The sequence below is a fragment of the Sapajus apella genome, unplaced genomic scaffold (genome assembly GCF_009761245.1).
Source record: "Sapajus apella isolate SASKATOON/1434 unplaced genomic scaffold, GSC_monkey_1.0 scaffold1, whole genome shotgun sequence".
NCBI classification, from domain to species: Eukaryota; Metazoa; Chordata; class Mammalia; order Primates; family Cebidae; genus Sapajus; species Sapajus apella.
The window spans coordinates 63,514,894-63,540,324 of record NW_022436941.1 but is presented as its reverse complement, the minus strand read 5'-3'; the positions used below and the strand labels follow the sequence as shown (position 1 = coordinate 63,540,324).

Sequence of the window (25,431 nt, the reverse complement as noted above, 5' to 3'; positions counted from 1 at the left end):
CCCCTGCTCCAGCCTCCCGAGTAGCTGGGACTACAGGCACACACTACCACACCTGGGTTTTGTATTTTAGTAGAGGTGGGGTTTCACCATGTTGGCCAGGATGGTCTTGATCTCCTGACCTCACGATCCGCCTGCCTAAGCCTCCCAAAGTGCTGGGATTACAGGCGTGAGCCACCAATCCCAGCCAGAACACTTTACTTCTTAAGCCTACTGTGTAATGTTATGTGTACAGAGTGAATGGTTGTTTAATTAAGTGCTTTAATTTTATTTTGTTGTTCATATATACACATGGTACAACATTTTAAAGGCTTAAAGGAAGGGACAGTGAAAATTGTATCTTCCTCCTACACAGTTCCCCTTCCCGGAGGTAAACACTCTGCCAGTTTCTTTTGTAGCCTAGTGGGAATAATTTCTGAATAGTTATCTATAGTTTATAGATAACTCTGTAGAGATAGGACTATAGATACATATGTAGTTATAGAAGTATTTATATGTATTCTATATAGTTGTCTCTACATATGCATACATATATACACATAACTATATATATAAAACTATACAATTGTTATACTGTTGTGTAACACTATAGCAATATGATTAAATATTTCTTATTAATGATGATTTCCTGCAGCCTTTCAATCTTGTTAAACAGGGAAATTAGAAACGGACCGAACAGAAGTGGCATCATAAAAGGCAGCTACTGTTTGGGAGCAAGGGACATGCCGTGGAGAGGAAATATCTGGTGGTCTGAAATTGCACCAGTTTACACTACAATCTTAAAACCATGCCTAGCCTTGCTGAAGGACCTCAGGGGCAAAGGTCAAGCTGACCACACTCTTTAGGTCATGGTACACAGTATCTCTGGGCACATGTGGGCACTGGTTTGGCTGGACCCCTGAAAGTTATTTCCTTTTATCCCTGGTTCCCTCCCTCCCATAGGCAGCCATTCCAACTTATATATAAGGTTTCATTTAGATTTGTGTGTATTCTTGCAATGTATCTTGTTTTGTGTGTATTTTTAGTTTATGCAAATGATATGGCTATCTCATTCTGTTCCTTAGTTTTTTTTTTTTTCACTAGGCTTTGGAGGTTCCATCCATTTTGCTAGGTGTGCATCCATTTCATTGCTACCTGTCTTTGTAGGGCTAAACTGAGATTTGGAAAATAGTTGAAGCAATCGTGGTGACTTTTTACCCAGGTTTTTTTCACATGTTGACACACATGACAAAAAGTGCATGTGCTTTTGTTACTTTTACTCACTTTACTATATCGACTTTCCCCCATTTTGCTAAGTTGTCATCATAAATATTAATGCCTATATAGTATTTCACTTATATAATGAGTTATTACTTCACACTCCCTCCTGTTATCAGACATCTAAGTTTATTTTTTAATATCATAGTGGTTACATGCATATCATTGGTCTTGGTTGATTTTATTAGCCCAGAATAGATGCCCAGTAGGGGGTTATGGGTCCATACCAAGACCAGCTTGGCCATAGAGACCCCCACCCAGGCGGCGCTGAAGGCATTAAGAAGCAGACACCCAGACAGAACAACAAAGTGGGACTGTCTGGGGGTCAACAGCCTTCTGAGCTGAAAGCCTTATGGGCTGGCAGCATTCCGGACTGAGAGCCTTGAGCAGATCCTGACCCACATAGTTATTCTCTCTGAATAGGTGATTATTATTAACAAACAGGTGTTCTGTGTTTTCTCATAGCACCAAGATAAACTAGGTAGGCAGCTGGTGCCTGCTGACCACTGATCGCAGACAAACCAGAAAGTATTCTCCACGAGGGAGGCACGGGGCAGGGTCACATAGCCTATGCTTAAAGAACTGTTTTAACTGGTGTATGATAGACATATACTGTTTTGCTACTTTAGAATGCCACAAGCAGTTTTCCACTTGGGGCGGGGGGTGGCAGCTAGGTTTTCCTTGCCATCATTCTTCTTAGCAAACAGTATAATTTTATCATACACTCAGCATTTCTCAATAGAGCCAGAGAAATATTCTCCTATGGCCTATGATGGAAGTGGCCACACTCTACCTCTTGGTTTATTCTCAGAAATGAACACAGGTGTCCATATCTATTTAATACACCCCTTTTTGGCCAGGTGTGGTGTCTCACACCTGTAATTCCAGCACTTTGGGAGGTTGGGGTGGGCAGATCACTTGAGGTCACGAGTTCAAGACCGCCTGGTCAACATGGTGAAACCCTGTCTCTACTAAAAATACAAAAATTGGCTGGGTATGGTGGTGCATGCCTGTAATCCCAGCTATTCAGGAGGATGAGGCAGGAATCACTTGAACCTGGGAGGTGGAGGTTGCAGTGAACCAAAATCACACCACTGCACTCCAGCCTGAGCAACAGATTGAGACTCCGTTTCAAAAAAAAATTAAAAACCGCTTTTTATTTGTAGTGCGTTAGAGCTGTTGCCATAGGAATTGATCTATCAAGCGTCATGGTGGTCAGTGGACAAATAGGAAACTCCTGTTCTGTCATCAGAATGAGTTTCAGACTACCATCTGCTACCTGTATTGTGCATCTTTCTGTTCTTCTGTCCCGCCTGGCACAAGAGCAACATTGGTTTAATCATCCGCAGCCCTTCTGCTCTCTGTGGTCGGGATTGGCAGTAACTTATTGGTGGGCAGCCCTGCCTTGGTCTCACTTTGTGCACTGTAACTACGGACACACATGTCAGGAAAGAATGGTGCTTGGGATGCTCCTCCTATCTGTGCCTCAAATGTTTTCACTCAAGAGATGTTAAAAAGTGGCTTACTGCTTATAGAGTGTGTGTCAGTGAAGAGGAAGAGGTGGGAGTGGAGAGTGGGAGGCATTTGCAAGAACATATGTTGGATTCTTTTCTTTCTCTTCTTGGTGACAATGATTGATGGCATCTAGTGAGTCCCCGTTTGTCACTTCCTTGGTACAGCTGGTAGTGGAGGTGGGGGAAATCAATAAGGGCTGGGCAGAGGACATAGCTAGAGGAAGAAAACACTGCAAATATGGTATTAACATGACATTCCTCACAGCTGAATTTTTCACTGTGCTATTACTTCACACTACCTGCTGAGAGCTATTCTCTTTTGATCCTTTAGGCTGTAGAGGAATCAGTCTGTACAACTCTCCCTCATTCACCACCTCCGAGAAAGGGTTAACTTTGGACATAGGACACCTATAGTTTAAGGTGGGGGGAGAAAAAGAAGGAAGGAAATTCATACTGGATACAGCTTCTGCCTGTTATTTTCTTATGTGTTGAAATACAGCCTGGCTTTAGTTATGGCACTCCCCTGGTGTTCTGGAATGTCCATTATTTAACAATTCCATATTGAATACTTGCTTGGGGCTTAGAAGAGGGAAGTCAAGTGTAGGAAGGAGTTGTGGCAATTTAAGTAAGTTTACAATGATCTTGTTATGCTTGTTGCTTTCATTTTCCTGCCTACGTTGGGGCAAAGGCACATTTAAAAGTGCAAGGACAGTGATTATTTTGTGGTTAGAGCATGTGCACAGTGTAGACAAATCCAGGAAGGAGATTCTGCTTCATCAAGTCTTAAGTTATTTAGACCAAAATGTATGCGGAAGCCTCAGATATGTGTAGATGTGCCAGGAAACTGCTGCTGAGTACTTTCGGTTCTTCTTGACTCTTCCTCTGCACCCCAGCTCATGGTTATCTTATAAAACTGAAGGTGAATTGCACTGCAAACAGACATGACAGCCTTCCCTGTAGCAAGTTCTAGGGAGGGCAGGTTGACAGAGTTCCGTTTTTGAGCTCAGTTCTCCAAGGCCCTTTGGTCAGCTTATTTTCCTGCAGGGTGTCACATCCCACTGTAGTTTCCACCTAGAAGACTTTAGACCTCACGTGGTCAGGTCAGTGTGGCCAGGCTGCTCTGTGGAAAACAGTGTGATGGACCCTTTGTAGCATTATGCTTTAAACTGGTGCCCACCTGCCTAGCTCTTTTTCATTTCATTTCATTAACAATTATTTCTTGAGGACCTGGTGCATTCTGGGTACTTTTTTCCTAGGTGATTTCACATTTAGCATCTGTTTTCATTCTCATGACTTCTGTGTGAGGTGGCGAGTATTGTACCCAATTTTCTGATAGTGGAAATTGTGGCCCAGAGAGATTGTTGTACCCCAAGGTAATCAAGATGAATACAGTGGCAGAACCAAGTTTGAAGCCAGATTTTTGGAGCTCCAAGATCTAGTGAACACAGCTGTACCCCCACAGACACTTCTGAAAGTGACAGCAGCCTCTTCAGCCAGTCCTAAAGAGTATGGTCACCTTCTTCTTGCCTTAAAACACAGGCACATCTGGCTTTGGGAAAACATAGTTTATGAAGATCTGAATTGGCTCATTTTAGTTTTAGAAGAGGCTTCACTTAAGGCTTCTGCTTAAGAAAAGAACACTCCTAGGAAGAGAGCTTAAGCCCTGTTCACCCCATTAGTCTTAAATGATTTGTCAGAGCAGAGTAGAGTGGCAGAGTGGTGTCCTGTAGAGGTGACAACCTGAATTTAAATCACAGCTCAGCCACTTACTAGCTGTGTAATTGTGAGCAAGTTACTTAACTTTCTGAGCCTCTTCTTCCTTCTCTATTAAAGGGGAGTAATATCAATCTCAACGAGTTAGTGTGAGAATACATTCATATAAGTACCTGCTAAGTTCTGGCCCATGTGCTAAGTAAATGTGAGCTGCCATTGTTTGCGATTGGCATTATCAGTAGAGTGGGAGTCTCATTATAGCAGAAACCTGGCTCTCCTGAACACATATAAATATTTGCATACCCCCTACTAAATGCCATTTAAGACTGTATGTGGTGTAAGGCAATAGAATGTGTTTAGGGGGAGGAGTGGGTTGTTCAGGGGATGCAACAGACTGGGACAAGAGAAGAAGTCATGTTTAATAGTCAGAATGCTGGCATACTTCCTGCACAAGGAAGTCTGTATGGCTAAACAAATAGTGCTGAGCTAAACAAATAGTGCTGAAGGTCAGATGTGAACAGCAAATTATATTGGCAGTCAGACAGGGGGATGATCTGGGATATGGTGGTAAGCAGTAAAAACTGCGGTAGCTACCATGAAAGGTACCTACTATATGCCAGGCACAGTTCGAGTGCATTTCTCCCATTAACTCATAACAGCCCTTTGAAGCAGTTCTATTATTATCCCATTTTATTTGATTAGAAAACAGACTCAGATTAGTTCACTTGCCCAAGGGTCATGTAACTGGTAAGTGGCGGAGCCTTGGGTTAGATGCCTCTCAAGACAGGTGAGGTCCTTGCTGTTGTAAAGTTCACAGTCTAACTGGGTGAGCCAGTCAAACAAATGAGTATTAATACCTAGTCTGCCAGGTGGTAATAAATGCAGTGAAGAGAACTAAAATTGGGTTAGGAATTTTAGAGGATGATGGGAGTTGATGTTTTAGCTAGTGTATTAGTTTGTTCAGGCTGCCGTAAACAAAATACCACCGATTGGGAGGCTTTACTTTCTCACAGTGTGGAGGCTGGAAATCCGAGAGCAAGGTGTCACGGTGTTTGGCTTCTTCTGAGGCCTCTCTCCTTGGCTTTGCAGATGGCCCTTTCACCATGTCCTCCTGTCTTCCTGCTGTGAGTGTACAGCCCTGGGAGCTGTCTGTGCCCTCATCACCTTTTCTTATAAGGATGGCAGCACGCCTAATCACCTCGTTTTAACTTAACTGTCTCTTTTAAAGGCCCTGTCTTCCAATGCAGTCTCATTTTGAAATATTCGGGTTGAGGACTTCAGCATATAAATTTGGGGAGGGGAACACAGTTCTGCTCATAACACTCTGCCCTCTGCACCCCCAAAATTCATGTCCTCCTCACAGCAAAATACACTCACCTGCATTCAACAGCCTAAGGCTTAACCCATTCTAGCCTCAATTCTAAGTCCCAAATCTCATCTAAATGTCATCTAAATCAAGGTGGGTGAGACTCAAGATATATGATTCATCTTGAGGCAGAAATTCTTCTCCAGCTGTGAACCTGTGAAACCAGACAAGTTATTTGCTTCCAAAATACAATGATGGGACAGGCTTAGGAAAGACATTCTCACTCCAAAAGGGAGAACTTGGAAGGAAGAAAAAAGGGCCATGGGTCCAAAGCAAGTTCAAAACCTAGCTGGGTAAATTCTGTTCTATTTTAAGGCCTGAGAATAATTCTTTTTACATGATGCTCTGTCCTCCAGGCCCATTGGGCTGGCAGAATTTCTTCAAGGCCGCAGGTGGCAGCCTTGCTTTTGAGGCCTTGGACAAGGACAGCATGACCCAGTGACACTGAGGCAGAGACAGCTGTATCCTTTGAAATGGAAGAGAGACTTCCTCGCCCCCTGGGCCTGAACACTTCTGGGTTGGGGTGAGATTGGCAGCTTTAGGGACCATTTTTCCTTTTTCTTGAAGGATAATACATGCTCACAGTCAGAGCCAGAGAGCTCTATTGTCCCATCCTGTAGCATCCCAGAAGCCTAGTGTTGTTGTATCCTGTCTCTGTCCCCTTTAGTCCAAGCCAGCAGTGTTTCTGCTGCTGGTAGAGCCCCATCTCTATTTCTGGCGTCTGTTGAGATGGCTAATGAGATCTGTGAGTCCCACTGCCACTTTTAGGGAATGGTTGTCTAGTCACACTGTTGGTGTCCTCTCCAGAACATATTCTCATTTCTTTGCAATATGGGTAAGCTGAGAATTTTTCAGATCTTTAAGTTCTGGTTTGTTTAGCCTAACAGTTTTTTGTTTAATTTCTCTCACTTCTCTTGCACTTTGCTAGAAGCAGTAAGGAGAAAAGAAAGTGGCAAGGAAAGCACAGCAGGCTTTCAACACTTGGCTTAGAAATCTCAGCGGAATATCCAAGGTTGTCACTTACAAGCTCTACCTTCCACAAAACACAAAAACGCAATTCAGCAACGTTCTCTGCTGTTTTATAACAGGGATTGCCCTTTCATCAGTGACTAGTAACACTTTCCTCTTTTCTGTCTAAAACCTCACTGGAATCACCTTTCACGTCCATATTTCTAGCAACAGTCTGTCTTAGCATCTGAGCCAGTGTTCTGTGGAACACAGTTTGGGGAAGCTTGCCAAGCTCAGCAGATTCTACCATATCTCCCCCTGAAAGAAAAGAGTGAGACATAAGTCCTCCGAAGTCTGCTCCACTCGTATTAGATCTTGAAGTCATGTACTGATTCTTTTCATGGTATTGTGTGCCTGTGTTTTAAAGAAAATAATTAGCATTCTTAAAGCAAAAATTTTACTAAAGAAAATAGCCTTTCTTGTCACTTTCTTAGAATGAATGAAATAAGTTTTGTATGAGAGAAGGATGGGGGCCCGTCGATGCCCACCTCAGTTTTGCAGGGTGGGTTCCTACAGCCACGTTCCCCTGGGCTAAGAAGGCTAATGGAATCATGGTGGCAATTCTGTATTGGCCTCCAGCTGATGAAAAGTTTTGCCAGGAGAACTTAACTTAGTCCTTCTGATGTTTTTACTGTCTGTTGACACAGAAGATGAAAAGTGACCAATCATGCTATACATAAAAACAAAGGCCAGTTATTCTTATATTCTTTTAGAGTATGTCTTCTATGCTGATTTTTAAAATATTAGGAGAAAAATTGACTTGCAATACTTGAAAGTTCATAGAACAAGGCACTGCAGTAAAACAGGGCTTATGCAGATAAAACACATTTTTCTGTTCTTGGTCAGCAGTTCTACCATCGGGATACTTATTCCATACAGCACTGTATGATAGAGACCAAGATTTATAGTTGGTGATTTCCTGAATAACAACTCAGATAGCAAATGCCTCCACAAAACAACTTTCATATGTTCTGCAAAGCACAAAGTAGTACAATAGAAAGGATTGTTTGTTCCAGGATTTTTGTAGGGTGGTTTTTGGTTTTTTTTTAACTCTCACAAGACAAAATTTTTCTTCTTGCCCTAAAATTTGAAAGATTTCTCCTTTCTCTCTCCTTCCATCTCCCCACTTCCCACTACCCATTTCTTCTTCCACTGTCATTTGTATCAGCCCTGGTACATTTACACATATGTTGGCACTAGGGAAGCCACCTCAAATTCAAAACACACACACACCCATGTTGAAGAGAGACTGCTTGAATGATAAAAAGTAAATTCCTTTTACTTCCATTTTGTTTTTCTGTGCCTTGTAGATGATCCAAACTTTCCCTGCGGAGAGAATAGAAAACAAGCAATACTAATAAAAAAGTAGTCTCACCCTAAAAAAAGTAAGACGGAAGTTCTCTAGCAACCCTTAAGATGCTCATAAGAAATAGCTTCAACTTTTGCTTTGGAGCAAAACATTCATATATTGGGGTTCTGAGCTGATAAAAGTAATCAATAGAAGGGATTGAGAAAATACAGTGAATGCAAGAACAGTGTTGGGGGAAGGTGGAAAATTCTGGTTGTTATTTCTGTGGATTTTTAGGCCAAATTTGAGGACAGGCTCTTGATGACACATAAAGTATCTCTACCTTGATTTTATGTATGCACACTTTATGTACTATCTGTACATAAGTCGTAGACAGATCACTGAACTAGAACTGAGAGGTCAGCAGTGAACACTTACTTACACAGTCAGTTAATTTTCAATAAAGGTGCCAAGACAGTTCAACAACGGTAGGCTTTTCAGCAAATGGTGCTGGGACAACTGGGTAGCCACATGCAAAAGAATGAAGTTAGACTCTCGTCTCACACCATATGCAAAAGGTAGTTCAAAATGGATCAAAGATCTAACTAAGAGATAAAAGAGGAAAACATAGGTGTAAATATGTAACATATAGAACACCAAAAATATAAGCAACAAAAGAAGAATTAGATAAATGAGACTTCATCAAAATAAAAACATTTTTGCCTCAAATAACACCATTAAGAAAGTGAAGGCCGGGCACGGTGGCTCAAGCCTGTAATCCCAGCACTTTGGGAGGCCGAGGCGGGTGGATCACGAGGTCAAGAGATCGAGACCATCCTTGTCAACATGGTGAAACCCCGTCTCTACTAAAAATACAAAAAATTAACTGGGCATGGTGGCGCATGCCTGTAATCCCAGCTACTCAGGAGGCTGAGGCAGGAGAATTGCCTGAACCCAGGAGGCGGAGGTTGCGGTGAGCCAAGATCGCGCCATTGCACTCCAGCCTGGGTAACATGAGTGAAACTCCGTCTAAAAAAAAAAAAAAAAAAGAAAGTGAAAACAGCCCATAGAATGGAGGAAATATTTTTCACATCATAGATCAAATAATCTTGTATACTGAATATGTAAGAAACTCTTATAACTCAAAAATAAAAAGACAAATAATTCAACTAAAGCATGAGAGATCGATTTGAAAAACATTTCTCCAGAAGTACATAAAGGGGCTATACCCACATAAAAAGAAGCAGAATATCATGAACCCTCAGGGAAATGAAAATCAAAACCGTAATGAGATGCCACTTTGTATCCACTAGGACGGCTGTAATCAGAAAGAAGAGTATTGGCAAGGATGTGAAGAAATTGAAATCCTCATACACTGATGGTGGGAAGGGGAAATGGTACAGCTGTTTTGGAAAACAGTCTGAAAGTTCTAAAAAGATTGAACATATAGTTACCCTGTGACCTAGGAATTCTCTTGAGTATATACCCAAGAGAAATGATATGTCAGTGCAAAAACTAGTTCACAAGTGTTTATAGCAGCATCATTCACAATAGTCTAAAAGTTGGGAGGAAAAATAACATGTCCAAAAACTGATAAATAAATAAATAAATGTAATGTATTCATACAATGAAGCATTATTTAAGAATGGGTCTCCCAGCAGAAAGGACCTGATGGTAGCAAATGCCTTGAGTTTTATAGTTTGATTTTAAGAGGCGGTGTCTTATTTACATAGGGCTCATAGATTGGTTCAATCAGGTATGACGTTTACATAATGCACTGGGAAGGCTGGTGGCCCCATCCTAATCTCCTTATGCTAATGGACTTTCCAGTTGATGGAACCATCATGTCTGCTCCTTTACAGTACACATGGCTGGCAGAGAAGGGAAGATGGAGCCGTCATCTTGAACATGTCTAGTCCTTAGTTCCTGCCGACATTCACTTGTGCGAGCTCCCAGCCCACAGGCTGCTCTGTGTTAGGATATGATTTGGGGCTGCTTTTCATAAAAAAGAGAAGCCTTACCAAGGACTCCCATACCCTTGCTATCTGCCTGAGTGATTTCTTCTTAACTTCTATATCAGTATCTGTGCTTGAAGTTTTTTCCTTATACTTAAAAAATCAATCCAAAGCCTAGTCAGCCCACATGATGATTGTGCGCTAGTTTAGAAGTTTGCATATTGGCCGGGCATGGTGACTCATGCCTGTAACCCCAGCACTTTGGGAGGTTGAGGCGGGCAGATCACGAGATCAGGAGTTCAAGACCAGCCTGGCCAACATGGTGAAACCCCGTCTCTACTGAAAATATAAAAATTAGCTGGGTGTGGTAGCATAGGCCTGTAGTCCCAGCTATTCAGGAGGCTGAGGCAGGAGAATTGCTCGAACCCGAGAGATGAAGGTTGCATTGAGCCGAGATCGTGCCACTGCACTCCAGCATATCATGGCTCCTGCTTCATTGTGAGGGATTTTAATACCTTTAGAGCAGTGTTAAGTACCCAGTCTGACTGGTTATCCTGTCAGCAGAGTGTGTCACCTCTCACAGAAGAATAGTTTTGTTTATTGATCATATATGGACTGATAATTCATACAAGTTTCTGAGTCATATCTTATTGGAAGGGGCTTTGAGAGCTCTAGGCCTGTGGGCCTTCCTGAGGGGGTGACTGCATTTGAATAGGCTCTAAGCTTCCTGTATCCCACCTCTGCCCTGCTACGGCATCACAAGGGGAAACCTGGACCATTTACTGTGCCTGTTGCAAGGTTGGTGACAAAGAGGGAGTTCTGAGAGAGTAAATGAATCCCCAGGAATCTCCTCAACCCTGGCAGCGAATATACTATCCTCTGACCTTATACTGAAACAGTGACAACATCTGTGTCTCCAAGCAGTGGAACTCTGACCACTACTCTGGAAGTAGCCCTGGAGTATTTTGTTACCACTTTTTTTTTTCACACTAGGCCTAGACTGGAGGATTCAGTTTGGTGAGTTGTGAGAAGCTAAAAGTTGGAATTAGAGGAGCAGAGACCCCTGGCAACTTTATTGAGCTATGTGGCCTTAGCCTTTTCTGAGCTTCGGAAAACCTCAGACATCATGTCAGAAAATCAACAGAATCTCAAAAGAAAAAACAAAAAAAAGAAAGAAGAAGAAACAAAAATTTAAAAAAAGAAAAAGAAAATCAACAGAATCTGAGAAAAACACGGGAAAATCATCAGCAAATGGTGATACTGATAGCACCTCTTTCTTATGGGTGGTCATGAGAAGATTCAATAGTAATCCCCATGAGGTATCAAGTCCAGGTTCTGGCACAAAATAGTGCTCAATGAGTACTAGTTGTCATTGATAATAACATCATCTTTTGGCTTTCAAGGCAGAGAAAAAGAGGTATCTCCGTTAATGCCTAATGTTAAAAAAAGTAACATTTTGTAACTTTTTGGCAATATCTTAAAAGATTTTATGATGTAACTGTGACGCTTGGGAAACTTTTTCCTAGGCTGTCAGAATCTTTCATAACCATATGTTGGGTACTTGCTTTGTGTAAACAGGTTTCTAGTCACAAAGGAATTACAGAAAGAAAGAAGAAATGGCCTTTGCCTTTGAGCAGTTCCTAATGTTTTAAGAATTAATCATGGCCTATATTTTAAATAGGTTGCACTAAGCTAAGTTTTTGCTATCAGTGTTTTTTGTTTGTTTTTTGTTTTAAATTGTTTTTGTTTTTGTTTTTTTGTTTGTTTGTTTTTAATTTTTTTTTGAGACAGAGTCTTACTCTGTCACCCAGGCTGGAGTGCAGTGATGCAGTCTCGGCTCACTGCAACCTCTTCCTCCTGGGTTCAAGCAATTCTCCTGCCTCAGCCTCCCAAGTAGCTGGGACTGCAGGCATCCATTACCATGCCTGACTAATTTTTGTCTTTAGTAGAGATGGGGTTTTGCCATGTTCACCAGGCTGGTCTCGAACTCCTGACCTCAAGTGGTCTGCCCACTTTGGCCTCCCAAAGTGCTGGGATTATAGGCATAAGCCACCATCCCCAGCCTGGTATCAGTGTTTTAAACCAAGTGCACGTATATTTTAATATAGACAAAAATAACTGTGATTAGCTGTTTTCAGAAACAAGCCCAACTCTGAAATAATCATACTTCAGAGTTTTTATTTTTGCATCCTGCCCTTTGCTCCCAGTTGTCAACTTATCTCCTCTATTCTTGCTACCAATTGCCGGTTTACCCCCAGCCCTACCCTGCACACATATACCCCAACTACCAGGTTGTTAGAAAAATCCATATATTTTTGTGTAAGAAACAATTTCTTGCACTTTCCCAAGATAATTATTTGAAAATGTAATTATTTGTAAACAGATATGTTTTATTGTGAAATCACCTAATACTCAAATTAGTTTATTTAGCTTAGAAACTTGGTCTAGAGCAGTGGCTCTTAACTTGGCTGTATTTTTTTAAGGCAGCATTATTATTGATTTCTTCTTTTCAAAATTTAGCAAGTCCATGGTATTCTTACTTCAGTTTATTTGATGTGAGGCTCAAATGTGAAAAGTATGTGAAAAGTAAGTTCATCAACATCGCATCTTACCTGTTCCTTGTTCTTCCTGTTTCACAGCCCTATAGAATGTTAGAGCTGGCAAGGACTTGATCACTAGCTTCTTCTCATCACCAACACCCCTCCTTTAGCAGAGGAGAGAAACTGAGGCTTGGAGAGGCGAGGGGATTTGCTTGCAGTCATACCTCCACCATGTGGCTGAGTCCAGTGCAGAACCCTCCCTTTGCCTCAGTGCCTCTCCCTGGCTGACAATCTTTGTCTGTCTTTTGACTCCCTTTTCTGAGCTGTCACCAGGTCCTCTTACTGTTTCCTGGAAATGTCTCTTGGTTGTCTTCCTTCCCGTTTCTTCCTGGCTGATCTTGTCGCTCAACACCTCACAATGGGAAAGGCCTGACAGAGGACTTGGTCTCTGAGGCATCCATTATACCAGCTCAGTTCTCTCTGATTACCACTGTCAGTCCCTCACTCCTCTTCTGCGAGGCTGCCAGGAGCTCCCTGCTTCTCGTGGTTATGAATATCAACACTTGTCCTCGCGTGCTAGACCCTCCAGAGCCTGGCATCACCGGGAGGGCCCAGCTTCATGGCTGTCTTCTCCCCGTGAGCCCCAAAGCCCACTGTCTTCTCTGGGCTTTCTTCATGAGTCAGCCATGTTTCTTTGATGCCTTTAGTTTTTGTTCTCCCCAGCTTCCGGTTCTCTCCCTGCCTCCCCAGCCACGGCAGGTCCTCCAATAACATCGTTTCATTGGATGTCATCTCTTCATAATGTTGGTGAGCAAGAAGTGGCCACTGTGGAGTTTGTGTGGTCTCCCCAGCTCTGTGTGGGTTTTCTCTGGGCACTCCTGTTGTCTTCCACATCCCAAAGATGCGCATGCCAGGTTACCTGATGTGCCTCATTGTCCCACCTGAATGAGTGTGGTAGGGGTGTGAGCGTGTCTTTCAGTGGGAACGCATCCTGTCCAGGGTTGGTGCCCCCCGCCCACAAACTGTGGGGATTGGCTGCGGCCACCCAAGACCCTGAACTGGAATAAGAGAGTGAAGAATTATCTTACTTTTTTTTTCCGAGCCCCTTCATTATACCAAAAGTTTATGTTAATCTTTCTTAATTGTACGTATAGCTTACATTTATTTCAGTATTTAACATAGAAGAGTTTTGGTCTTTATTTAGAAGTTTGCTGGTGTTTTTGTGACCCGAAATAGGCAATAGGAACTTAATTCTTTTTAGAGACAGGGTCTTGCACTGTTGCCTGGGCTGGAATGCCGTGGCCTGACTATGGCTTATTGCAGCCTCAAACTCAAGCAGTCCTTCCACCCTATCCCCTGAGTAACTGGGACCACAGGTGCACACCACCATGCCCGGCTCTTTTTTTTTTTTTTTTTAAGAGAGCCAGGGTCTGGCCAGGCACAGTGGCTAACGCCTGTAATCACCACACTTTGGGAGGCCAAGGCAGGTGGATCATGGGGTCAAGAGATTAAGACCATCCTAGCCAACATGGCAAAACCCTGTCTCTACTAAAAATAAAATTCAAAAATTAGCTGGGTATGGTGGTGTGCACCTGTAGTCCCAGGTACTTGGGAGGCTAAGGCAACAGAATTGCTTGAACCTGGGAGGCGGAGGTTGCAGTGAGCCGAGATTGCACCACTGCACTCCAGCCTGGCCCAAGCCTGGTGACACAGCGAGACTCTGTCTCAAAAAAAAACAAGAGAACCAGGGCCTCACTGCTGCCTAGGCTGATTCAAACTCCTGGCCTGAAGCAGTCCTCCCACCTCACCCTCCCAAAGTTCTGGAATTACAGGCATGAACCATAGTGCCCAGTGTAACTTGTTTATAGAAATTAGCCTATGGTAAAATTGATTTTGTTACACATTATTTTGCTTAAATTCACAGTTTCCAAGTAGGTGAGGACTTACCGTACTCCATTCTTCAAGGCCAAGTCCAGGTTCTGCCTCCTTTTTAATGTTTTTCTTGATTGCTGCAGTGATCGCCCAGTGATTCCCCTTTACTCCCAGACATTTTCTGATTGTATCCTACCATGTAGCATTGCACATCATAGTCCCTCATATGGTTCTCTGGCTTTTCCTTGGTATTGTGTTGCCTTCTCAATTATATTTAATGCTCTTTGAAGGCAAGGCTTATGTTTATATTTTTCTCATATACACTATTACCCTCCCATCCATGTTTGAAGACCCTCAGTGAACGCCTGAAACTGAAGATAGCACCAAACCCTGAATATACTGTTTTTTCATAGAGATGCATACCTATGTGAAGGCTCAGTTTATAAACTAGGCACAGAAAGAGATTAACAATAGTAACTAATAATAAAGCAGAACAATTATACCAATATACCATGATAGAAGTTCTGTGAATGTGGACCCTCTCTGTCTCACAATATCTTGTTGTGCTGCACTTACCCATCTTGTGATGAGGAAGGGATGGGAGTGGGACAGCATGAGATTTCATCATACTACTCGGCATGGCATGCACTTTAAAACTGAGTTGCGTATTCCAGGAACTTACCATTTAATATTTTCAGACTAGTTGACCTCAGATAACTAAAACTGCAGAAAGTGAAACCTTGGATAAGGGAGGACTACTGGATTCCAGTCTTATAGTGCCTAATAAGTGGTCTGTCATAACCACTTATGAGGGGCTTCTTGAACTTATAAAGTTGTTATTCAGAGCTACAAGCGGTTCAGACACATTACAGTGTTGGCGGCTTGGGTCAGGATCAGTTGTTAATATTGCGGCATGGTGCTCTGCTGTGTGCCAGGTGTTGGCAGGATCAGTGGCTATTGTGTTAATGATCCTCTAGGGAGACTGTCTGTATAGATATGGTGTTCATGCTAATAGTTTGATTTGTAGATCAGTAGCTGGGTGGCAGGGAGGCCGGGGGCTCCCTGCTGAGAACTGCACACAGGCATCTTGGATCTTCTAGTAGGTGATAGTTACTCGAGAAAGGAGTATTCTCATACCTCTGGCAGATCCTCAGCACACCATTGTGAAATGTGCACTGGCCTGTCTCCTCTCCCACTGTAAGTCCTTGAGCCAGTAATTGACCTTGGTGTTCTCTTTTCTACAATACTGGCACAACATCTTAGGTTTAATCTGATCTTTGTCTAAGATATTTTTTTCAGAACCCATTAAGTACTGTATCTTCGCAAAAAAGATAAGTGTGTTGTAATAAGTTCCTGGTATTGGAACAAGGAGTGTGTATTATTTAAAGAAGTTTTGTCTTTTTTTTTTAATTCCAGTGCCCCTTTTCCATGCCTTCCTACCTTTCCTGGTAGTCATTCCTGGACTGAGGGAACTGCAGATTTTATAGTACTTTGGACTATACTGTGCTCCTTGAGGCACAGCCCCTATAAGAATTGCCTCTGCCAATGGCTCATAAACTTGGAATTATTCTTTCTTTAATATCAGCAGGACTACTTTCACCCATACAAAATGGTTTGGCCTTTTTCTCCTTTGGCACAAAGGAGACTTGGCAGAGGCTCAGTTAAAGGTGCAGTTGACGAGCTCTGGCATGAGAGTGAGTTCAGCGCCTCTGGGCTTTCATTCCCCCTGTTCATCTCATGTTCAGAATCCTCATTCTACCCAGAAAGTCTTCCCTTCCCACCAGTGACACCTAAAGATGTTTGTTTCAGATCCTGCTTTGTCTCCAACACACACAGCGAAACACTGCTTGCCTTCGTTTTCAGAAAGTTACCCAACTGGAGTCACTTTAATATTTTTTTAATCCTTTTAGGTGGATGGAAGTTTGCTTAGTTGAAGAATTGCCACCAACCACTGAACTGGAAGAAGGGCTCCGGAATGGAGTTTACCTTGCAAAGTTAGCCAAGTTCTTTGCCCCGAAAATGGTATCAGAGAAAAAGATCTATGATGTGGAACAAACACGTTATAAGGTAACCAAGATCTAATTGGTTTTGGCTTCCAGCTAAAAGTGAAAGTTTGGTATTTCATACCCTCTCCTTTCTTTTAATCTTAGTGTTTCTGTAAGGATTTTGGGGAGTGGGGGATGTCTTTGAAGCCTGTTAGTATCATTCCTGAGGCAGCAGCAGTTTTACAAAGCAAAGTGTTTCTATTTCTAGTCTGAAACTGAGAGACCTCTGATTTGTGCAGCTTGCTAATGCCTCCCCCAACTTCCATGAATGACTTCATGGAAGTCATTTTTGACTTTGTTAGTGCCAGTAGATGGAAGAGTGGGAGCATGCTACCACTCCATTTTTCACCACTGACACAGTTATTACTCCTATCTTGGGTACCCAAACTTGTGGCCCTAAAGAGTTGGGGTCAATGTGATAAAAAAGTAAGAAGGTTGAACAATTAGCCAATAATTCTTTTCCATTTGATGTTTAAAACAAAATATGACTAACCACTTTGTGTACAACTAGTTTTAAGAATTGTTTCAGGGCTAATTTGGGAAGCATCAGATAATAAAAAGCTATCTTAGCCCTTTCAGAAACATCATAACAGCTGGGTGTGGTAGCTCTTGCCCATAATCCCAACACTTTGTGAGGCCAAGGTAGGAGGATTGCTTGAGCCCAGGAGTTCAAGGCTGCAGTGAGCTATGATCATACCACTGCCCTCCAGCCTGGATAACAGAGTGAGAACCTGTCTCTAAAATAATAATAATAATAGGAAAAAGAAGAAGTAAGATCAACAATAAAAACTGCACTGTTATTTAAATTTAGAAGAAGCAGGGAGAAGAAAACAAAATCAAAATAAACACCAATTTTATAATAATAAAAATTCCAGTCTTTTAGAGATACATATCAAAGTATTTGCAGATAAAATGCTACATCTAGGATTTGTTTCAAAATAATTGAGGGAAAGGTAGACAGATGATAAAAAGCTGTCTGTGAGTTCATAACTATTTTGAATGATGGGTACATAGGAGTTCATTATGCTATTCTGTGTAGTTTTTTACATTTGAAGTTTTATATTCAAAAGGAAAAAGCAAACACCAAACTAAAAGGCTTCTCCATTAGCGATGCATCTTCGGAACAGAATGTTTAAATGTCTGGTGTTCTACGATGCAATATGTGACCTATTGTCTGCTGCAGGTCAAGGTTTCCAAAGCTTCTTTGAAACTTTATCTTTTTTTTTTTTAATGCATTTAGTTCTCTATATCAATATTTTTTTTCTGCAGATTTTCAAGTATTCTGAACAGTTATTTCTCTTACAGCTGCAGGGAATGTGTTGTAAGTTGGAAAAGGAATGATTTCCCATTTATTGCATGATTCATAGTACTCTTCCGTTCTTTAAGCAAAATATATTCTTTAAATGTGTATATTAAACACGGATAGAATGTTTGAATTATCTTTAAGGCTAACAGTGGACAAGATCACTTGTCAAATTTATTTTGAGTCTGTTTTTCTAGCCTAGTCAAAAAGGTAACCGAACAAAAGTTTTTGCCTTGAATAATGTTATAAATAAAAAGGTTCACGTTTATTAAAGTAAATTTGAGTTCATGAAGTTTCACTCCAGAGTTCCAGCTCATGTTAACCTTCTATTAAATGATAGAGATATCATTTAATAAAATGATAACTTAGCCAGCTAAAATTAAAGTTTAGAAAAAATTTTTTGAGAAATATTTTTAGAAATTCAGAGAAGTCCAGAAAAAGGCCATCTGTATCATCTCTCCACAAAATAAATATCTGTCCACATAGTAGACTACAGCTTGTCTTCTTTTCATTGCTTTTATTCTGGCTATAATCAAGATCTAGGTCTGTCAGTATCAACACTTATGTAGATTTGATGATAGAGTTTGGGGTGGGCTCCAGCTCAACTGAAAGGGAATTAAAGGTTTTCTTTTGACTTTTATGGACTGTGAGAATCAGGCTGAGAAGACAGCCTTCATGGAAGTTAGCCTAAGAGCAGTGTGTGGGCTAGTCCTTTTCTCTTCCTGGAACATTGTATACCTTGAACATAGGAGCGTCCCTCCAGATCAGCCCTTGGTCCTCAAGGCAGTTGCCTCATCACAACTTAAACAGGTACCTTCTCCTCCTGGAATCAGAGATCCTATTATTTAAATGAATAGCAACCTCTCTTTGGAATGGGAACAAGGGAAATAATATTTGCAATTTCTGATTATGGAATAAAATACTTGGGGGGTTAGGCAGGTGATGACATCCCTAAGTGAAACATCACAAGAGCGATGCCACCTCTCCCCCCATCAGATCCCTGGAAGGCTGGGTGGCACAGAGGTGATGCTGGGAGATGGGCAGGAAGGAGGGAGTCACGGCAGGAGGGAGGCAATGGCCCGCTGTGGTGTGGGAGCCCCTCTTTGCAGAGCTAAAAGAAAAAACATAAGACACACGGAAAGGACCCCACGTTGGGGGGTCCTTTCTCCACTGCAGAAAAGAGGTTTGCTTTTTTTCTTTATTAAATCCCTGAAAGTACCTAGCGTTCTTGATGGAAACTTTCAGTGATTTGCCATGTAATTATAAAATTTTATTTTAGGGCCTTTTCATTTCTCATACAAAAGATGAAAGGAGAGAAATATTAGCAAACAGGTAACTCACCTTCCTGATACTGTGTTGTTCAGGACTGAAGCATGTCACATAGCTCTTTGCAAGGAGCGCTAAATCACAGGACTAAGGCAAAGACGTTAGAGCACAAGGGAACTCTCACTAACCCAGCCCTTGCCCCTCGTGCCGTCTGGAAACCATGAATTCAGTGAACTCAGGCTCTCGGTGCAGGGTCTGCGTAGACTGCAGCCATAAAATATGTTGGCCTTGGCACCGGCAGCTTTGATGAGCATCAGTTAGGTAGACAGGAGCTTTCATGCTACGCCATTCTCTTTGTCTGCCAGCTTATTTACAACCCTGGTTCCTCATTAATTTCAGGTTGGAAAGATGTCCTGAGGAGTAGAGTTCAACTTTCCAGTTATGAGTATTTTCCACGGCCACCTCCACCCTCCACACCAGGTCTGAGTTACATGCCCATGCCATGTGTGCTGCGGCTCCTGACACAGTCCCTCTTGCACATGCCATAGTACATCGTAAAGCAGGCAGGCACCATGTGTGCCTCTATGCCCCATCCCCAGGGAATGGTGCAGGATCTGATCCATAGTAGGTGCTTGGGGAATAGCTGTTGGATAAAGGAATGAATAATAATAGTTTCACAGAAGCCAAAGGATTCCATTCCTTTTCTTGTCTTCTGTGCTTTATTCAGTATGTACTCAATACACTGAGTGTGACACCCTTCCTCTAAGAATGGTGCTCAAGCCTCCTGCTGAACCACCTAATGGGAGTATGTAAAAATTGGATTCTTGGGTCCCACCCCAGACTACTAAGTCAGACAGAATCTCTTGACCCAGGAAGCGATACTCTTAATAAATCATCTGCAGGTGATTCTTTACTTCTGCGCTGCTAAGGTTTGAGTTAAGAACCACTGCTCTTTATAGGTGAATAAACATTAATATCACAAGTGCAATACAGTTGTAGAGAAGGAAGATAAAGACGTACCACTACAGAAATACACATAGGGTGGAATTCATTCATCCATCCAACACTTATCAAGACCCGTCGCATGCCAGGCACTGTTCTAGGCACTAATGGCAGGATAGTGAGCCAAGCAGACATGGGCCTGGTTTCATGGTGGCAGGGAGGCAGACTAAGTGAATTTATAGCTATGAATTGTGATAAGTGTCTAAAGGAAGACACAAAAGCCAATGTTATGGGTAGATAGCAACAACCAGGAGATGAGGCTTCTCTGGGGAAGAGTTTACTCTGAGGATGGAAGAGCGAGAAGAAAGTCATCCGTGTGCAGTCAGGGGTGGACACTGGGAAGAACTGCCCAAAGAGAGGGAGCCACAGGGAGGAAAAGAGCTTGGCCATAGCGGAGTGGTTGAAAGGGATGGTCGTGAAGATGAGGCCAGGAAGAGCAGAGATGAGACTGCACAGCCATTCAGGCCCCATGGAGCACCTGAGCTTTCATGCTATGTTGGGGGGACAGCAATCAGAAGCCTTGTGATGCCATATGGTGCAGTTTGTGCTTCAGAAAGATCAGTTGCTGCTATGCAGAGAACAAACCAGAAGGAGAATGAAGACGGAGATGGAGTCCAGCAAGGGGATAATTCAGACCAATGACAGCGGCCTGCACAGACAAGAAGTGAACTGCTTCCAGAGGGAAAACCAGGGGTGGATCCTGAAAAGGAAATAGAAATGGTTGGAGGACCGTGAGGAGAAGACAGCTGGATGACAGTGGGAGATGACCAAGGAGGAGGGAGCAGTCTCGTCCATTCTAAAGGGGATGTTGGATGGTGAAGGACCAGGAAGGTTTCCATGGTGGGGGCTTGAGAGACTAGAGTTTTCCCAGGCAGACTGGGGCAGACAACAGAAAGAAGAGGACGAAACGGCATTCCTTGGAGAGGTTTCAGTCTGACAAGGCTCAAAGATAAAGAGTACCCTGAACAGTGCCTTGATAATTGCAGGTTTATAATACATTCTCATTGAATATGTAGGCGTGCCTTAGATAGGGAAGACATGCACATAGTGGTTAGCAGTGTGAACTGTAGAATCAAAATACTTCAGAGTCTAGCTTCACCATTGACTTTAGCTCTCTGAGCCTCAGTTTCCTCACCTGTGAAGTGGGAATACAGATTGAGTATCCTTAATCAAAAACCCAAGGTGCTCCGAAATTCAAAACTTTTTGAATACCGACGTGACACTCAAAGGAAATGCTCCTTGGAGCATTATGGATTTCTGATTTTTGGATTAGGGATGCTCAGTGAGTATGTCTGATGCAAATATTCCAGAATTTGTAAAAATCAGAAACTTGAAACACTTCTGATGCCAAACATTTCAGATAAGGGATCCTCAACCAAATAACAGTATCTGCCTTTGTAGAGATATTGTGAGGCACAGAATGATCCGTGCAAAGCACTTGGCACGGTGCCTGATAGACATGAGCATCTAGTGAATATTGGAGGCAGTGCTTGTTCTGAGGCACTTGAGCAGTAAAATGAATATAACATTTGGACTTGAAGTAAGGGGTTCTGCAAGGGAGTCTTAACCTTGAGCCTAACAAGTTAGGCAACTCAAGTGTCTTACTTGTGCCCTCAGTTTTCCCATCTGTAAAATAAGCAAATTTGAATAATGTTATTGGTTTCTAAACTACCTCATGGTTTTAAAATGTTCTGATTCCAATACGCATGATGTTAGCATCCAATGAGGACCATGTAATTCCTTATCTATGCAATTTAAACTAGATGAACCATGTTTGCTGGTGTAATAGCTCAGCAGTGGAATGTCTCCTGGTCTAATACCTGAAAGAAATTAGGTGTATGGACAACATCAACCCTTGGCTAAATCTGACTGTAGACATGTCACCTCATCTAATAGTAATATACAGGACTGGAAGGGGAAGAAAACACTAGTTAGAAATGACTATAATGGACTGAGATTATTTCAAGCCTATTTAGAAGACCGTTTTTACTCCAACTGAAGCACACTCAGTAGATTGGTAATGTTATTGCTGCAATTCACTTGCCAAAGTGTGCTCTTTAAGTATGCAAACATGAATCATAGGGTTCTAAAGTGAACATTCACAGGTGGTTTAAAAGGATGAAAGATTTGAAATCTTGTCATTTCATTTGTTGCAGAAAGATGATCAAGATAACCACCCTTTTCTTCAGTGCCTCTTAACGTGAAGCACTGAACTTTTTTCTAACCTTAAAGGTAAATGAAAGTTCCAAGCCTAATCTTGTAGTGTAATAATTATTATAGCTAATAGTTACTGCATTCTTAGGTTAACTTTGCAACTAAACACCTTCCATATATTCTCAGTTTAACAACTGATGCAACTCAGAGAAGCATTTTGTGGCTCAGGAACCAAGGTTCGGAGAGATTTGTATCTTTCCTGAGATTACTTCGCTAAAAAAAAACCACTAAATACATGGGAGTCTTTGTTACATGATTTGGGATTGTTGGAGCCCACCACTTTTGGACACCAGAAACCCACCATGGTCAAACAAGATTAGGTTTATTAAACTCGTTGGGCAAGAAAAATGCATACCCGTATTGCCACAGGGAAGAGAAGTGAGTAGATTTGGGCTTGTGCTGGGTGATTCTAGCAGGAATTTAGGGAAGCAAGAACCTATTTTCTTTTGGGTGTTGTCAGGAGGTGGGATCAATTTCGTGTCTTGGTAATTTTTATCTGGGAGGTGGGAAGATTGAATAGGCACTTAGATTGCCATCAGTAAAGAAGGCAGAGTAGCTCATATTAGTTGGAAGAGGGGGACCTTATTTTGTGGCACAGAGGGTTCTCATCTCTGTCTTGGTTCAGACTTGATTGTGGATTGTTTTTGTCTTGTTTCTCCATGGTCACAGAGTGGCCTTTGAAGATTATTTGTATTAAGCAAATTTTTGCTGAGTTACAAACACTCAAACAGTATGGTCTGACCTGTCAACTCTCTGGGCTCTCTTTACTCCTTTCCCTCCATCCCTTCCTTGAACTCTCCCTTCCTCTACCTATTTCATTACTAGTTAATTTTTGCCTTCCAAAGAATAATCGAACAATCTAGGTCCTGCATTCTTCTCTGGGACAGTGTTAGCATAGGAAAGGTTTTCAGATCCAGAGAGACGTAGTCTTGAATCCCAGTTCAGCCACTTCACAGCTACTTGACTTTAGGCAAATCACTTCATCTTTTTGGCCTATCTTTCCACATTGTTAAAAAATAGGTATTTATGGCTGGGTGAGGTGGCTCATGTCTGTAATCCCAGCACTTTGGGAGGCTAAGGCAGGAGGATCACGAGGTCAGGAGTTTGAGACCAGCCTGGCCAGCATGGTGAAACCCTGTCTCTTCTAAAAATACAAAAAAAAAAAAAAAAATCGAAAAAAAAAAGTTCATGGTGGTGCATGCCTATAGTCCAAGCTACTCAGGAGGCTGAGGCAGGAGAATTGCTTGAACCCAGGAGACGGAGGTTGCAGTGAGCCGAGATCGCGCCACTGCACTCCAGCCTGGGTGGCAGAGCAAGACTCTGTCTCAAAAAAAAAGAAAAAAAAAAAAAGAAAGAAAGGAATTTATTTCATTGTATGAATGCACCAGAGTTTGTTTGATCTTATTCACCCACTAAAGGACATTTCCGTTATTCACAGTTCTGGTCTATTAAAATGAAGCTGTTATGAACACTGGAAAAAAATAGGAATGTTAATTACCTTTTAGGGCATTTTGAAAATTAGGGATAATTTACATAAAGCGATTGGAACACATGGTTCAATCATGAATAGTGGCTATCATTAAAAAGGCAGAAACATTTGTCAAATGTTAATTTGATTATAATTTATAATTTCTAAAAGCCATGAAAATACTTTTTATATAACAAATTATTAGATGTAGAAGATAACAGAAGGTGGGAAGAGCCAAACTTTCTAAATGTGATTACTACTGAATGTTGGTTATATGGTGAAACTTGCTATAGTTATTGTTTTGTACATTTGTTTAAAATTACAATGAACAGATAACATTGTGCTACGCATTTAATAAGTGAAAATCAAAAGATCATTTTAAATTTCTTAATAGTTCATTCCTGATAAATTTTTATGTGATACAGACAAGAATGCTATACTTACAGACTGTGCAGAAGAAATGACCCTCTGATAATGACTAAAAAAGAAATGGAAGATATACAAAAACTATTTTTATTGTAGGGATAGAAAAAGATACCGTTAAATGTTTCTGGTGAAGGTTTGCTTCTTATACAAGGCCAAGATCAGGGTTAAATTAGAAGAATCAATAATAAAATTAGCTCTGAATTGGAGGATGTTTTTTGTTTATGTTTTCATGTTTGTATTTTGGCTACATTTATTCCAGGTTTTCTGCAGAAATATTACATTCATGATTAGAACCAAAAGAAAATGTAATCTTCTAAAAATCCTGTTTTTTTCTGAAGTTGCTAGGCCTCTCAGCCATGGTTGCCAAAATCTAGACGACATGCATGTGTGTGTGTGTGTGTGTGTGTGTGTGTGTGTGTGTGTACACCCATGCCTGTGTACATGTGTCTCATAAAACATCCTTAAGCATTGCTAGACATTAAATGGCCTTGGAGATTCTAGTTCAGAATTTACCTCAAATGTATGAATTATGGAAATTCATGATTCGTGACAGATGGTTGGGATGTTGCCAAGATACAGTCTAGCCTCCTTTAGCATGTCTCTGTTTATGTGAACATTAATAACTCTGTTCCAAAAGAAGTACAATTGAAAAGCATCCTGTACATGAAAAAAGTTACTAAAAATGACTCACTTTTTGTGTGGTTCCTTCTCTCCTTTTTTCCCTCCTATCCTCATGTTAGAAGTCCGGCCTTCATTTTCGACACACCGATAATACTGTCCAGTGGTTAAGAGCAATGGAGTCTATCGGTCTACCCAAGGTAAGCCTTCACACACTGGAACTTGAACTGGAAGGGCAAAGGGGTAGTGCACAAACACCTCTTTATAAGCAATGACTTTGGAGGCTGGGTTATGTTAATGTAGAAATGAGAAATGTGAGGACTAAAAAATACGGAAAGACCTATCCAAAGTAACATATGGCAAGAACTCAGAATGAGGGGTGTGCACAGATTGAGAGCAGCCAGGTAAAAGTGTGTACAAAATAAGGCAGAACAAGCTATAGCTGGTAGGTAGTTGATCTGCCTAAAACAGCCAGCTCCCTTTCTTGTGTTGCTATTTGCACATAAAGATTCCAAGTCTCAGCCAGGTGTGGTGGCTCATGCCTGTAATTCCAGCATACTTTGGGAGGCTAAGGTGAGA

General features: G+C 41.7%; 1 protein-coding gene across 1 annotated transcript in view; it reads left to right on the top strand.

Moving 5' to 3' along the window:
- Positions 1–25,431, top strand: part of IQGAP2 (IQ motif containing GTPase activating protein 2) — a 307,815-nt gene that overhangs the window by 136,480 nt on the left and 145,904 nt on the right. The window contains exons 3-4 of the mRNA XM_032277951.1: positions 16,421–16,577; positions 24,975–25,052. Coding sequence (XP_032133842.1) covers positions 16,421–16,577; positions 24,975–25,052 — 235 coding nt within the window. The remainder of the gene's footprint in view (positions 1–16,420; positions 16,578–24,974; positions 25,053–25,431) is intronic.